Raw genomic sequence first — 12,572 nt, forward strand, 5'->3', positions numbered from 1 at the left:
TTTTTAGCAAGTCAAAGGACCTTTTCTTTGCTGACCTACATCCGCGACCCGGTCCACGAGGAATTTAGTTTACAGTTTGTCCGCACGGCCGACAACCCAAGCAAGGATGCTATAAGCCGAAGATACAATACGCCTGGTTTGACAATGATCTCGGCAGGCGGCCGATATGTTTTAGGCTTACAATATGGTACAGTGAATCGGGCGCGTGCATCAGTCATCGAGTAACTTTATTTAAGTCATGTTTACAATACAGTTCTCCATGTACTCAACAACATTAACGAACATGCACTTTTTTGTCTTCGCTTCGGCACGACATGCGCGACAATCGCGTGGAAAATAAAATTTTGTTGTATGTATTCGTTCCGGCCGATATGTTAGTCGACGATGGATGTGTTTCTACATGCATCGCGAGGGATTCGCACAGACAAAAGCATTTCTCGCCTAAGTAACTATTGAATACCTTTCGATTCATCAACCTTGTTTAGTTCAATTCGATGAGTGTGTGATGGATGCGAGCTCGCGTGGCGATCCTCGTGAAAATGGACCCGCATTCGATTGAAGATCCAAGGTCACCGGAAGTACAGAATTACGAAAAGATCGCGCGACGAAACTGTGTGTTTATGGTGTGCGTGTGTGTGTGTTTCAATTACGAGAGAGGTAAAACGCGAACAATCCATCAAGGACTAGAACATTCTCATGTGTAAACTACAGACAATTGTTTTATTATGAAAGCCGAACGCGACACGTAGATAATACCTATTAATCGGGTCTATAAAAAAAGGTATCGTATTGCATAGACGGTTCATCACACCGATCTAAGATTCAGCGGACCACTGTCCTCTTCAAATCCAAGCCGAGTTTAAATTTCACTTTAAACCAGGCTCGTGTTGTCAACAGTTTGACCAGCCTAACATCCATAATTGAATCACATCGAATTGAAGCATTTTTCTCATTAAATTTCTCAAAGTAAACTACTAGGAGTTAATGTCAGAGAAATAGAGAGAGAGAGAGAGAGAGAGAGAGAGAGAGAACGAGATAGAAAGAGAGACAGGATAGAGATGTGCTGACAGTACAAGGATTTCTCTTGTTCTACCTTAGTTTTTTGTTTTGCGCTCTGTACTCGTAACAGCTTGAGCAAAGGATCTCAACAACTACATGTTTCCCTGTTGTGTTTTTAGTCTTAAATCTCCATGTTTCTGTGTGTGTATGTTCACCCGTTTTGTGTACGTGTTCATGTGCGTGTAGCATTAGGCGTTAAATCATTTTTGTTATTCATTTCTGTTTTGCCCCGTTAGGCTGAAAGATTTGTTGTCCAGAAAATAGTGCGTGTATACTCCGTTTCCAACAAAGTTTTCCAATACTTCTTCCAAGGCCGCAACGACTTCGTTGACGGCAACCGTCTAACAACCAACAAATGGGCGCTGAGTGTTTCGCACTTGCGCCCACGACAAAGCTGCGGAGCCGAAATTGCATACCCGGCCAACCACGATGGCCTCCGTGTTTCGGCAACCACAGCAAAAAGCACAGTGTTCCTCTACCGTGCACAAATTTCATGAGATTCATATCTCAGTAAATTGACAAGACCCCGTGTCGAGGCTGCCACGGCTCGTTTCAACGTATATCGCGCATACGGACAAACTGTTGACCGACCAGTTCCAACCCGTTGCTTATCAGATCAACGTCATCGGACAGTTTGATTATTTTCGGTTTGAAAAACTCGGAGCTTGTGTCGCACGCCTGAATGTAATCTGACAACACGAAATGATCCTCGATAAGCACCGGCGGTTGGTTCTGGTTCTGTGGCTGCCGATTCCGGGAACGTGGCACTTGATCTGCTGGTTCCATCAGATTCGAGTGTTTTTTCCGTTGGTGTTGCAACAGCTTCGCCTACGATAATTATTTCCTTTGATTTTCTCTTCAAATCGGTACGAATTGATTCGCTGATTACGGTACACACCTTGCTAGCGTATTGTTTGTGGCACCATTGACAACCCTGAGGAGTGGTGGTGATGCTACCGACAGTTTGGCTAAACGTTGGGTTCGGTAAATCAGAATAATCGGACTCCTTTTGTCTGTTACTCGGTGGTAAAGCAGCTCCCGGATGGTTCTTCATGATATGTGCTTTACGTTTGCTGCTGCTTTTATAGACCTACAACGCGATAGAACAGTGTTATTTAAATACGAACCGACTCGCTTTTGAGATGAACCGTATCCAACCTTGTCACAATATTGACAGTAATAGTCCCTCGTCTGTCGTAAAATCGGTAAGTTTAATTCTGGGACAGATTCCGGTGCAACGTCAGGATGACGTTTCGCTAGATGGTTTACGAGCATTCCTCTTCGTTTAAAGCCCACTAGGCATTGATGACATTTGTAAATGAAGCGATTGTAGTCGTTCGGATTCACCTGCTCGTATAATATAAAATTATTAATGAACGCCATATTAAACATTACATGTGTCAAGTTAATAGTAATACCTTTGGAACGAATTTCTTGGTCTGTGTAACTTGAGTCATTTGTTCTTCGGTAGCTGTTTGCGAATTGTGCAGTTTGGTCATGTGTTCCTTCAGTTTATCTTTCCTCTTGAATTGTTTGCCGCAATTAGCGCAGTGAAACTCTCTGTGGGAAAAGCATTGTTAAGTACCCATAATATTTCTCCATCTACGATACATAAATTGAAATGTACCTGTGATCGGAATGCTTCAGCAGGTGCATCTGCAGTTTGTCCACCGTCGCGAATCGTTTAGCGCAGACCTGACACTTGTGCTTTCTTTCACAATGATGCGCTCTAATGTGCTTACGAATTACAGAATATTTCATAAATATTCTTTGGCAGTAAGGACAGCAAAAAGTGCCATCCTCCTTTTTATGAGACTCAATGTGATCTTTCAACGTAATACTCTGGCTGAACAGCTGCCGGCACATAGGACACTCGAACACTTGCTTGTTCTCTAAACATCGATGAAATGGACATCAAGATTCGAACCCTTTCGAGAATTCTTACTAGATGCATGCACGATTTACCTCGGTGAGTTTTTAGATGACACGACAGCGCCGAATTGTTCATGAATCTTTTAAAGCAAATATTGCATGGCAGTGGTTTTTGGTCTTCGGCGCCATGTACCAAACAATGCTGTTGCAGCCGTACTTTTGTGGCGAATCTCTTGTAGCACATTGAACACTTGTACGTGGACAAATGAGCCAATCTCTTTGCCGATAATCGTCCGTGTTGATAAACGTGACTGACCAACTGCTTTTGTTTCTGGAACCGCAGTCCGCACTGCGGACAAGTTATGTTTTGTATCTTCGTTTTAATTTTTTCTGTACCGTGAGCAAGGCTGTGTATATTAAGCAACACCGGTTTTCGAAAGATTAACCCGCAAACCAAACATTTCCATTCCTTTGAATTGTTTTGCCTCGAATTTTCTTTCTCCTTTAAGTTTCTGTGGAATACTTTCACGCGACGAGAATGATTGTCCTCCAACCGTGGCCAGGACAATTGACTCTTGGAATCTGTAATTAATACGTGTTATTTATTACTATTAATTTGTACACGAATGTTTTACATGCCTTTATCGTCCTTAGTCTCTTGCACGGGTTTCAACGACGTTAAATTTCGGCGAATCGCGTAATCGGTACTGGGACCAGCCTTGAGTTCCTCTTTTGGTAAGATGTGTCTCGTCGTCAGAAATATTATTCTATCGCGTTGTTGACAAATTACTAAGTTCTGTTCTTTATACGTCAATGCAGGCCTAACGAAACGCATCCAATTCGATGCATCTATAACGTACGTGAAACATTTTCAATAATCATTTAAATTGCATTGTTCATTTAAGTATCAGATACACACTTTCGTTTGAAACGTCTACTTTGAGTAGTTCCTCGTTCTCGGTTTCATAGAGCAACGGCAACTCGTTTTTAAAGGGGGTACCATCGTAGGGATACAAGATGCCTTCTATAGGTCCAAATTGGGTACGTTTCTGTATGTAACGTTTCGCGAATACTCCATAATCTGAACCGCCCGATACGACATCAGAGCTGGATAGCTTATTTATGGAGAGGTATGATCCTGGCAGTGTTGCAATAGCACGAGCTGGTACAGGTTGATCCGCTATGGTGCACACATTGTGCGATGGACAATTGTCTCCGGTACAGACGTCGTCGCTTTCGTCGCAGCCTGCAGTAATAAATAAGATCAGTAATACGTGAATACAATTGGGAAAGCGTTGCTTACGTACAGGCATTTTTCTTATCGTTTATGCGACGCTTGGAACGTCTAACGTTCTGTTTCTCGCTTTCTTTCTTTTCCTTAGTGTTTAGCAAAATTTCGTTCATGTCTTGATCTTTCGGTACTGGTAAAGTATCTGCCTTATTTTCTTTGTTCGAATTCTCTGCAGCAGAAGACAAAGTGGTATCGTCCACGTCGATGTTTTGAGCTTTGAACGAGTTCATAACGTTCATTTGATCGTCTTGCATCACGAGAAAATCTCTGCTTAATGTAAAGTCTGTGCTAGGCATTCCTGCTAGCATCAATGGTGCTGCTGGAGATTCTAATCCAGAATTGGTTTCTGCAATACATTTTCGAATTTGAATAGAAGGTTCTTTGAAAATAATAACAAGAAATTTACCTTGCATCAAAATCAATTCGCTACCAACACTGGAGACCAATTGCTCTTCATTTTCATTGGCAACAAAGTCAGGTGTATTGTCTGTTTGCTGTACAGTCTGTGTATCAATTGGATGACTCAACTGAGAGACATAGTTGACATTGGTTCTCTCATTAGACTCTGGTGGGGATATTAGAGGAGAAGATGGACCTTGCAGAACAACAACAGAATTATGAAAAGGAGATGGTGGAAGCTGTACAGGAGTAGGAGAATACCTAGCTGCCGAACTCATATTGGGATCAAGGGGACTGACACGGTGTTCAAAATCAGAGAGTGGAGAAGTAGCTCTAGGGGAGAAGGAGACCTGTTCGTAAGTTGGAAATAGTCGAGGATATTCTCTGGACTGATCTTCCACATACTCCACCTGATAAAAAAAAAAAGGTGCAAACATTACGCTGGTTCTCTGAAGGAAGAGCTTACAGGTGATAATAGTATGTGTTTACTTACAGTCAAAAATAACAACTTGTTACTCATCTTTTTGGATTGGTCGCACACCGACGAGTGGAGGGAATGATCTGCAGGCCAATTTACCGAAGTGTCAGACACTTTCTCAATGTTTGGAATCTCAAAGGAACTAACAGGGGCCCCCTCAGGAGGGCCCCTTTGATTCATTTTAGTTTTCGTCTTGCACCAGGGATTTCGTAACGTCCATTACCTGCTGGAAACGTACTTTGAAAATGCTATCGCAATACGAATGGAGGCAATGAAATCGGAGATCTTTAACCACAACGATTGCATTCGAGCGACTTTCGGGACAGCTGATAAGTCACGGCAACGCCATCGATCATTTCAACAATAACCGCGAAACGATTTATTGTTTGTCTTAGGAAGAGAAAAACTTACCATCCTCAATGCATAAATTTTCGAAGTCGACGCACTTTTTGCCCTCTGATATGATGCACCTGCTGCAGGCACACTAGCTCGTCAACAATCGACGTTATCAGTTTCATAATGTTGGCTGAGCACCGCTGCTATGGCGGGAAAACTTCGAATCGCTGAGCAAGATCAGTAACGAGTTCGTCTTTCGAAGAATTTTGAATTCATTTCCATTCCATTTCCAAATAGTCATTAATCAGTTAACAATTATCTATTATATTTCCCGAGAGCCCTATTAATATATTTTATATGTCAGCATACGTTAAATCTCCCTATATATACGTTTATTTAAATATAAAAGAATCGTTGCATTCGAAAATGCATAGAATCGTTTTATGCAAGACATATTTAAAGTTACTAACGAATGAAATATTTTGTTCTAGGCTCTAATATATACACGAGCGGTAGTAAAATAATAATGAAGCGTAAAGAATAGATTTCCGAAGACAATGTAAATGATGGCGTTTTCGATCGCTCGCCTCCACCCCCTGACTTATGAATGGGGATGGGGAGGCACAGCTGCGTGTACAGGGGGTATCTTTCATAACTTTCCTTAACAACGAAACAACAACGCGTCAACACGAAACCCGTACAGCGTTACGATACAAGCATATATTGTGCTCGCGAATTATAACGTTAAAAATAAACCTGCCATGAGTCGCGCAAACCAGGTAACCGATTTGATGGATCGGATGATAAACGTGGACATTTTCCAGCCTTCGGAGAAGCACCGAATGACACAGGATGAGAGAAAGACGTTCCTCGATCCGAACTTGATCATGGATGCGAGACATCGGATCCTCCGTGAGGATCTTTCCGCTTCGCCCACGAAATGCTCGGTCTTCGCGGAGGCAAAGAGGTATGGACATTCCCTAATTAAAATATTAAGCGTGGATTTAAAAAAGCCATCGAATTCTCAGATTATTGGCACAGGAGGAGGAGACGCAGTCGTTCCTGAAGAAACAGCAACGATTTCTGGAAAGGGAACTGAGGAGATTCGAATCGGAAGTGCTCAGATCCCGGCCGAAGTTCTCCGACCCTTACGCCTGCAAGAGAAGGAGTTTCGCGCCCTCGGACGACGATGAGTTCTGGGATTCTTGTATGAAGACCCGACGCAAGGTAGGTTCAAAAATAATAATTCCATTGAATCCACAAGTTATAGAAAATTAATACTTAGCGGCTCGTTTTCGAGAAGAGCACAGAAAGGAGGTGTAGTTTAGAGAGCACTATAAATTTCGTTCCAAAAACTGATGAGATTGATGACTCCTCAACGAAGATACAGAGGAGGGAGGGTCCGGAGACGACGGAGCGAGAATTATTGCACTTCGGGAATATCAAGGTGATGATCACGGATAAGCCCAACTCTGAGAGTGAACTGCATCGTTTAGATATCCTGAGAAAATGCTTCGATGTTCTGCGGGAGAACGCGAAGGAGGAGTGTCGATTGCGGGAAATCAGGACGAAGATTCGAGAGAACATGACTTTCAAGCTGAGAAGGAAGTATTTCGACGCCTGGAGAATGCAAGCGAGAAACGCGAGAATGCTTGAGAAGCTACAAGAGGATCCAGGAGTCTCGGACGAGAGGAAGATCGACTTGTTTATAAGCGCGATCACGGAGCGTCAAAGGGATTTGATGAAGATTAAGAAGTCTAGGAACAGGGAAGACGATGTAGTCACAAGAGAGATTAGTGGTACGAAAAAGAAGAGCGTCTTTTTAAGGCCTGTTGTGATCGAGTCACCGGCTCAAAGCCGACTAATCGCCCAGAAGAAGATCATAGATGAGCAGAGAGCCAAATTGGCAGAGCAGAGCAGGGTTATTGAGGAACTGAAGTTGAAGGAAGCACAGAAAGTGATCTACAAGGCCGAGAGAGAGACGATCGACACGGCTAAAACGGCGCTGACCCTCTGCGGGAAGATGACCAGAAGGACGTTGATCCAGTTGATGCAACAAGCTGGTTACAGGTAACTATTCAGTAATTATTCATGAGAGTCAATCGATGGTGTCTTCCTCCTACAAGGGACGAAAGTCTGACGGTGCCTCACAAAGCGCCGGATCCGCCTAAATTCTTGTCGAGGATGGAAGCCCGTGCAGAGGCCAGGCGAGAGAGGATAAAACTGGCGGAGGAGACCCGCAGGATAAGACTCGAGGAGCAGAAGAAGCGGGAGGAGACTGCTCGATTAGAGGAGGAACAGATGAAGAGGAGATTGCAACAAGAGGTCAGATAGTGCGAGGGATCAGATGGTGTGTTGGCATGAATTTCACCTCGAGATTTTTGCGCGTTTGTCACAGGCTGCAGCTGAGGCGAGGAGACTCCGACGAGAACAAGAGCAGAACAGGCTTCGAGAAATCGAGAGGCAGAAGAAGCTGAACAATGTCGCGGACCAATTTCATCGCAAGTATCTGCTGCGCCGGTACCTGATCGACCCGTTGTACATCCTTGTCGAGCAGAAGAAGAGCAACGCGAAGAAGGCGGACATTTGGTACAGGCGCAACCTGGTCAGGAGGATGTTTGTGCTCTGGAAAACGGAGACTGAGACGGTGTGTGAAACGAAGATCGCGGTCGCAGAGTCCTTCTACTACAGGAGCTTGATGATCAGTACGTTTAGGGAATGGAAGCGGATGGCGAAGGAGGTAAACTCGAAACACCAGGTCGCTGCGGACTTCTGCGACATGAAGCTGTTGGATAGGTACTTCGATTCATGGCGGACAGTAATTTTGGAACTGAAAGCAGAACGTAAACGCAATGAGGAGTTAGCTAACGATTGTTATGAACAAAAATTGAAGGCAAGACATTTCTCCATGTGGAGAAAGTATCTCACGATCGCCGTGGATATTGCAGAAAGCGAGAGAAGAAAAGAAGAATTGAGGCAATTGGTGCAAACGGTGATACCTGACTTTGATCCCAAACTGAGGGGCGTAGCATTAGAAGATTGAAATTACAATGGTAATGTTTAATAGAAGAAATACGAACGTTTATGACTCTTACTTTATCCTTTCTCGTTTTCGTGTTTGAATGTACCATACATAATTGATTGATACAATTTATTGCGATGATCGTACAATGGCCGCTTTATCACAGTTACAATAGATATATAAATAATGTGCACAATGGTAAAATAAAAGTTAAGTGGTATGCCAACCGAGATCAATTGTTTCATATTTGAATGTGTCTTGTTACGGAGCAACGACTTTTGTATGAATCGTTTTTAGCTATTAAAACGAAAGATTCCAAATGAGCGTTAAAGGATGTTGATAGAGAAAAGTGTGCTTGAACTAATTATTGGAATACACATTATGATTCACATACCGCCCAAGCGCCCGACGTTTCAGCCTCATTGTTTGACATTTACTTTTAACGTCCTCCGCGTAACGTAAAACATCATCCACCAAGTAAGAACTAAATTTAATAATCTAGTCTAAATTAAATATCTAAGTTTTGCAGCAAAACAATCGGGACACGATTTTCAGTATCCCATTATCATATTGGCTTCCGGCATCGAGGAGACGTCGTTCGTTTGATGTTGTGCCAAGGTATATTAGCCAGACGTGGTATATTAAATAGAAAAGTACCACGGTGCCAACCAGCAAGCTGTACAGCGCCGAGATGAAGCAGAGGGCAATGCTGGAACAATATATAAGCTATTATATATTGATTGGGTATTTGAAGCAAACACAGTTGCGCGACACGTTATCTATTCAACTTTTATATTTGTCGGAAAGCAAATAAGAGATATTACAATATTTACGACGAGTTAACGCGAGTCTCGACAATTATCACTATCTGACGATTTTTGAAGTTTGTATTGTAGATCCTCGGTATCTTTCCAGTTTAATTTTGAGAATCTCAATAATGACAAGTATTGTGCTCCCCCTCAAGAATAATCTCGCATCCCGTATTATAATTAATTTCAGCAGATTGTGTGCCCTCGATTAATTACAATAACTCAATGAAAAACCATCCAAAGAAATGCTTACTCCAACTGATGATACACGTCACTGCAGTCATCTGGTAAAAGGACAGTACCGATAAGTATGAACGGATGGCAGACACTGGTCATGGTTAAATTGGAGCCATAGATAAAAGCAACTGCAGAGAAGAACAGGCATCCCATGTACCATTTCAAGTTACTGGAGCCTATGCAACAATCCAACCTATGGTAGAAAATTAAGTTTGCATCATTCCATTAGATAAAGATTAATTTCTGTACAATGAAAAAATATACCATTTACAATGATATTCCCTATTCAGAATACATGTCTGACACATTCGACAATGATGAGCTTTTGGAGGTGCTCTCCTTCTACAAGTTACGCAAAGTTCCCCACTGCCTTCTCCTAACTCCAAACCTTGAGTTAATGCGCTCTCCTGAGTGACAGAGTCTGCATTTAATCTGGTTTTATAACCACAGACCATACCTCCTACGACACAGATTATAAATACTAGGTTTTCCTCAGGCAGGATCTCTAACAAAGGTACCACACTGATCTCAAAGATCAGCATCAGCATGACCACGCTGGTGATTGTCCACATTAAAAAGAATTTTGTGCGCAGCAAGAACCTCAGAAAATTATGGTGCAAATAATACACCAACAATGGAGTGGTCACGAAAATAATGACAGTCCATAGTACTGTTTGAGCAGCTATCACTGCCAATGTGGGGACCACAAAGATGGGTATTATGGCATCGACGGAAATTTGCTTGGCACCGGACCTCCAACCGCAGGGATTCCGTAATCTCTCCCAGACGGTCATATTTTCCCAATAAACGATTTACCGTCTATTTATTTACACTTTCATGAAGAATCCTGCATGCATCGAGGTTAGGAACACTTTCTATGAAATACACCTGGCCATCAGTCCAATTTCGATGTCTGACGGTTCGAAGGAGTGTCTCGGACGAGACCAGATGGCACCATTCGTGGTACTCGCAGTTAATTAAATTAACAATTACATGAAATTACGAATCTATCTTGTCGGCGTCCCTGAAAAGTCTTGTCCGTCAACGTGCTATTGTTTCGATGGAAATCAATACTCCTCTTTCGTCGAAGATCTTTTCGTGGCAGCGACGCCGAACAACGGACCGTTCTATTTACATAAAGAATCATTAAGGTTAACAACGTGCACCGCTTCCCTTCGGGTTAAAAGTATCTATATTTTACCCGGTTTATTCGTCGGTGTCGAAGTAAAAAATCTCGCGCAAGTGCATGGACTAGCGAGTACTTTAAAAGTGGCGCAAAAATCGCGGCCAGGGTGAGAATAACAATTCCTGCTTCTAGTGCCCAATCACGATCACCGCACGCGCTTCGAACAGTACGAAGAGGAACAATGGTGACTGTTGTTGTTATCCTGATTATCTATGAATCGTGACGTAACGTTTCTGGTTCCCGCATCGAATCTAGATCTGCCGACACAATTCAGGTAACGAAAGTTCCGTGGGAGTAGAGATTCGGTCGTGCTTCTCGAAAAATCATTGCCATCTTGGGTCAAAGTCGAAGTGCTTCCGTTCCTACCTCCCGTGTGACATTCGCCGTAATTGGCGTTTGCGCACGTTCACTACGCACAGCAACACCAACGGCGGGAACCGTTCTGCAATTTCAAAAAGCACGATCGAATCACGCTCCCAGAGAAAACGTTTTAATAGAGAGAGATAGAGATTAATAGATAGATAGATAGAGAGAGGGAGAGAGAGTGGGAGAGAGGGAGAAAAGTCCGGGCGTATATCTTAATGATCAGCTACGTAACGAGAGGATCGAAGGTCAACCACTATCTTGGTTGACTGTTTGTTGCGAGGTCTACATCTCGATCGATACTCGAGAAAAAGTTCGGAGAAAATTTTAAACACAGACTAAGTAGGCGCCACTCTCGCGCCTTTTTTTAGGCTGATCGATTCGATTGATCGATCGACAAAGTCGTTCGAATATCGTTCGAGACGATTGTTCGATTCGAGTTCAAAAATCAAGGCCGAGATTACACGACAGTCTAATCTCTCTTCCACCCGTTGATAATTGAACTTTAACGAAATACAACGGCCATAGTGCCATCGAAATGTGGTAGTCTTAGGAACCAATCGGTTAACAGTAAACTTTCCGTGCCGATCAAAATGGACGGTCGCGCATTGTTTATTTTTAAAGTCTTGAAATTTTGAAGACCCTTTCCCAAGAAACGATTGAATCGATTCTATTATTCAAGGGTCACATTATAACAGGAGCGGCGTAAGATCTGAATAAATTTAGTCTTGTTATTCTTATAAAGCAACACATATTAGTTACTTTTAGAGCTCGGTAGCTTCGGTGTTAATCAATTACACAAGCACTATCCGTGTATGTACACAATGCAGCGCGTTCGAGTATTTACTGTTCTAGATAAAGTCAACGTTTGAACAGTCCATTATTTCACAGCTTTTGAAAATCTGTAATCCATGATCGCATTCATCTTTTCACAGGAATTTCAATCACGAATCAACTTAGTCCCAAAAAAACAATAATTTAGGATTCGTAAATTATTTTAATGTAGAGTTATTCAGCCCCTATGTAGGTAACCAAAATGTATATATGACGAGGTTTGTCTTACGTCTTTTCTTATCCTTTTGATCAAATCAAACGGACGAATCCTGGGGATCCGAGAACGTGAGAGATAGTTTACAATCTACTTCTTTTTGCCGACATACGCGAGAAGTATCCGCACCGGGACAAACATTGACGATGTCGTTTTTCGCGAACACGCGGTCGAGCGTCATTATCGCGAGTCGTCTCGTTGCCGAGAGAGAGGAGGCTAATTAAAGAAACAATGGGGTAGAACTCCGTCCAGATAATCGCGGTGGCGCACACAACAACGGGCCAAGCACTGTGGTGTGTACGAGTCAAAGATTGATCGGCAATTACGACCAAGCGACCGCTCCGCCGCTTGAAACTGAATGTTTTCAATTGTTTGCACGTGTTCGGCCGATGTTATCGGTTGTTTGACGGGGCCGTGGCAGGAATGACCGATAATTAGAATCATGGGCGACACCCCGTACGTTTCTCTCGTA

At 42.8% G+C, this 12,572-nt stretch overlaps 3 protein-coding genes across 9 annotated transcripts; 1 reads left to right on the forward strand and 2 right to left on the reverse strand.

The window, feature by feature from the left end:
* Positions 1 to 8: 8 nt before the first annotated feature.
* Positions 9 to 5,279, reverse strand: LOC144470148 (PR domain zinc finger protein 10). Of its 3 annotated transcripts, none has more exons than XM_078181013.1 (11): positions 5,115 to 5,279; positions 4,629 to 5,031; positions 4,239 to 4,568; positions 3,851 to 4,177; positions 3,571 to 3,780; positions 3,025 to 3,513; positions 2,687 to 2,951; positions 2,478 to 2,619; positions 2,218 to 2,409; positions 1,958 to 2,149; positions 9 to 1,887 (listed from the first exon to the last, which is right to left on the reverse strand). In XM_078181013.1, the coding sequence occupies exons 1-11, from the start codon at positions 5,277 to 5,279 to the stop codon at positions 1,612 to 1,614; spliced, it is 2,991 nt and encodes a 996-aa protein (XP_078037139.1). In that variant the 3' UTR covers positions 9 to 1,611. The 3 variants fall into 3 exon arrangements, with proteins under 3 accessions (XP_078037139.1, XP_078037140.1, XP_078037141.1); XM_078181014.1 differs by having other exon boundaries at positions 10 to 1,887; positions 2,218 to 2,406; XM_078181015.1 differs by lacking the exon at positions 5,115 to 5,279 and having other exon boundaries at positions 10 to 1,887; positions 4,629 to 4,817; positions 4,883 to 5,015.
* Positions 5,280 to 5,296: 17 nt separating this feature from the next.
* Positions 5,297 to 8,859, forward strand: LOC144470149 (uncharacterized). 5 transcript variants are annotated; one of them, XM_078181016.1, is made up of 6 exons: positions 5,297 to 5,682; positions 5,927 to 6,402; positions 6,464 to 6,662; positions 6,721 to 7,505; positions 7,562 to 7,760; positions 7,834 to 8,859. In XM_078181016.1, the coding sequence occupies exons 2-6, from the start codon at positions 6,197 to 6,199 to the stop codon at positions 8,476 to 8,478; spliced, it is 2,034 nt and encodes a 677-aa protein (XP_078037142.1). In that variant the 5' UTR covers positions 5,297 to 5,682; positions 5,927 to 6,196; the 3' UTR covers positions 8,479 to 8,859. The 5 variants fall into 5 exon arrangements, with proteins under 5 accessions (XP_078037142.1, XP_078037144.1, XP_078037145.1 ...); XM_078181018.1 differs by lacking the exon at positions 5,297 to 5,682 and having other exon boundaries at positions 5,770 to 6,077; positions 6,260 to 6,402; XM_078181019.1 differs by lacking the exon at positions 5,297 to 5,682 and having other exon boundaries at positions 5,770 to 6,077; positions 6,260 to 6,402; positions 6,477 to 6,662.
* A 104-nt stretch (positions 8,860 to 8,963) lies between these two features.
* Positions 8,964 to 11,115, reverse strand: Gabpi (zinc finger DHHC-type palmitoyltransferase GABPI). Its single transcript, XM_078181021.1, has 4 exons — positions 10,705 to 11,115; positions 9,768 to 10,630; positions 9,520 to 9,696; positions 8,964 to 9,166 (listed from the first exon to the last, which is right to left on the reverse strand). Exons 2-4 carry the CDS (start codon positions 10,295 to 10,297, stop codon positions 8,974 to 8,976), a joined length of 900 nt encoding a protein of 299 aa, XP_078037147.1. The 5' UTR covers positions 10,298 to 10,630; positions 10,705 to 11,115; the 3' UTR covers positions 8,964 to 8,973.
* Positions 11,116 to 12,572: the final 1,457 nt, after the last annotated feature.

This window comes from Augochlora pura, chromosome 5, assembly GCF_028453695.1.
Source record: "Augochlora pura isolate Apur16 chromosome 5, APUR_v2.2.1, whole genome shotgun sequence".
Classification (NCBI taxonomy): domain Eukaryota; kingdom Metazoa; phylum Arthropoda; class Insecta; order Hymenoptera; family Halictidae; genus Augochlora; species Augochlora pura.

Bases quoted from the DNA above. Each gene is read 5' to 3' on its own strand.
- LOC144470149 (XM_078181016.1), top strand. From the start codon at position 6,197: ATGAGTCGCGCAAACCAGGTAACCGATTTGATGGATCGGATGATAAAC. The intron at 7,506-7,561 runs GTAACTATTCAG...TCCTCCTACAAG, and splicing joins ATGCAACAAGCTGGTTACAG to GGACGAAAGTCTGACGGTGC. The intron at 7,761-7,833 runs GTCAGATAGTGC...CGTTTGTCACAG, and splicing joins AGAGGAGATTGCAACAAGAG to GCTGCAGCTGAGGCGAGGAG.
- LOC144470148 (XM_078181013.1), bottom strand. From the start codon at position 5,279: ATGAATCAAAGGGGCCCTCCTGAGGGGGCCCCTGTTAGTTCCTTTGAG. The intron at 4,178-4,238 runs GTACGTAAGCAA...TTATTACTGCAG, and splicing joins AAACGATAAGAAAAATGCCT to GCTGCGACGAAAGCGACGAC. The intron at 2,952-3,024 runs GTAAATCGTGCA...ATCGATGTTTAG, and splicing joins TCATCTAAAAACTCACCGAG to AGAACAAGCAAGTGTTCGAG.
- Gabpi (XM_078181021.1), bottom strand. From the start codon at position 10,297: ATGACCGTCTGGGAGAGATTACGGAATCCCTGCGGTTGGAGGTCCGGT. The intron at 9,697-9,767 runs GTATATTTTTTC...TTTCTACCATAG, and splicing joins AGGGAATATCATTGTAAATG to GTTGGATTGTTGCATAGGCT. The intron at 9,167-9,519 runs GTAAGCATTTCT...ATATTGTTCCAG, and splicing joins GACGTGTATCATCAGTTGGA to CATTGCCCTCTGCTTCATCT.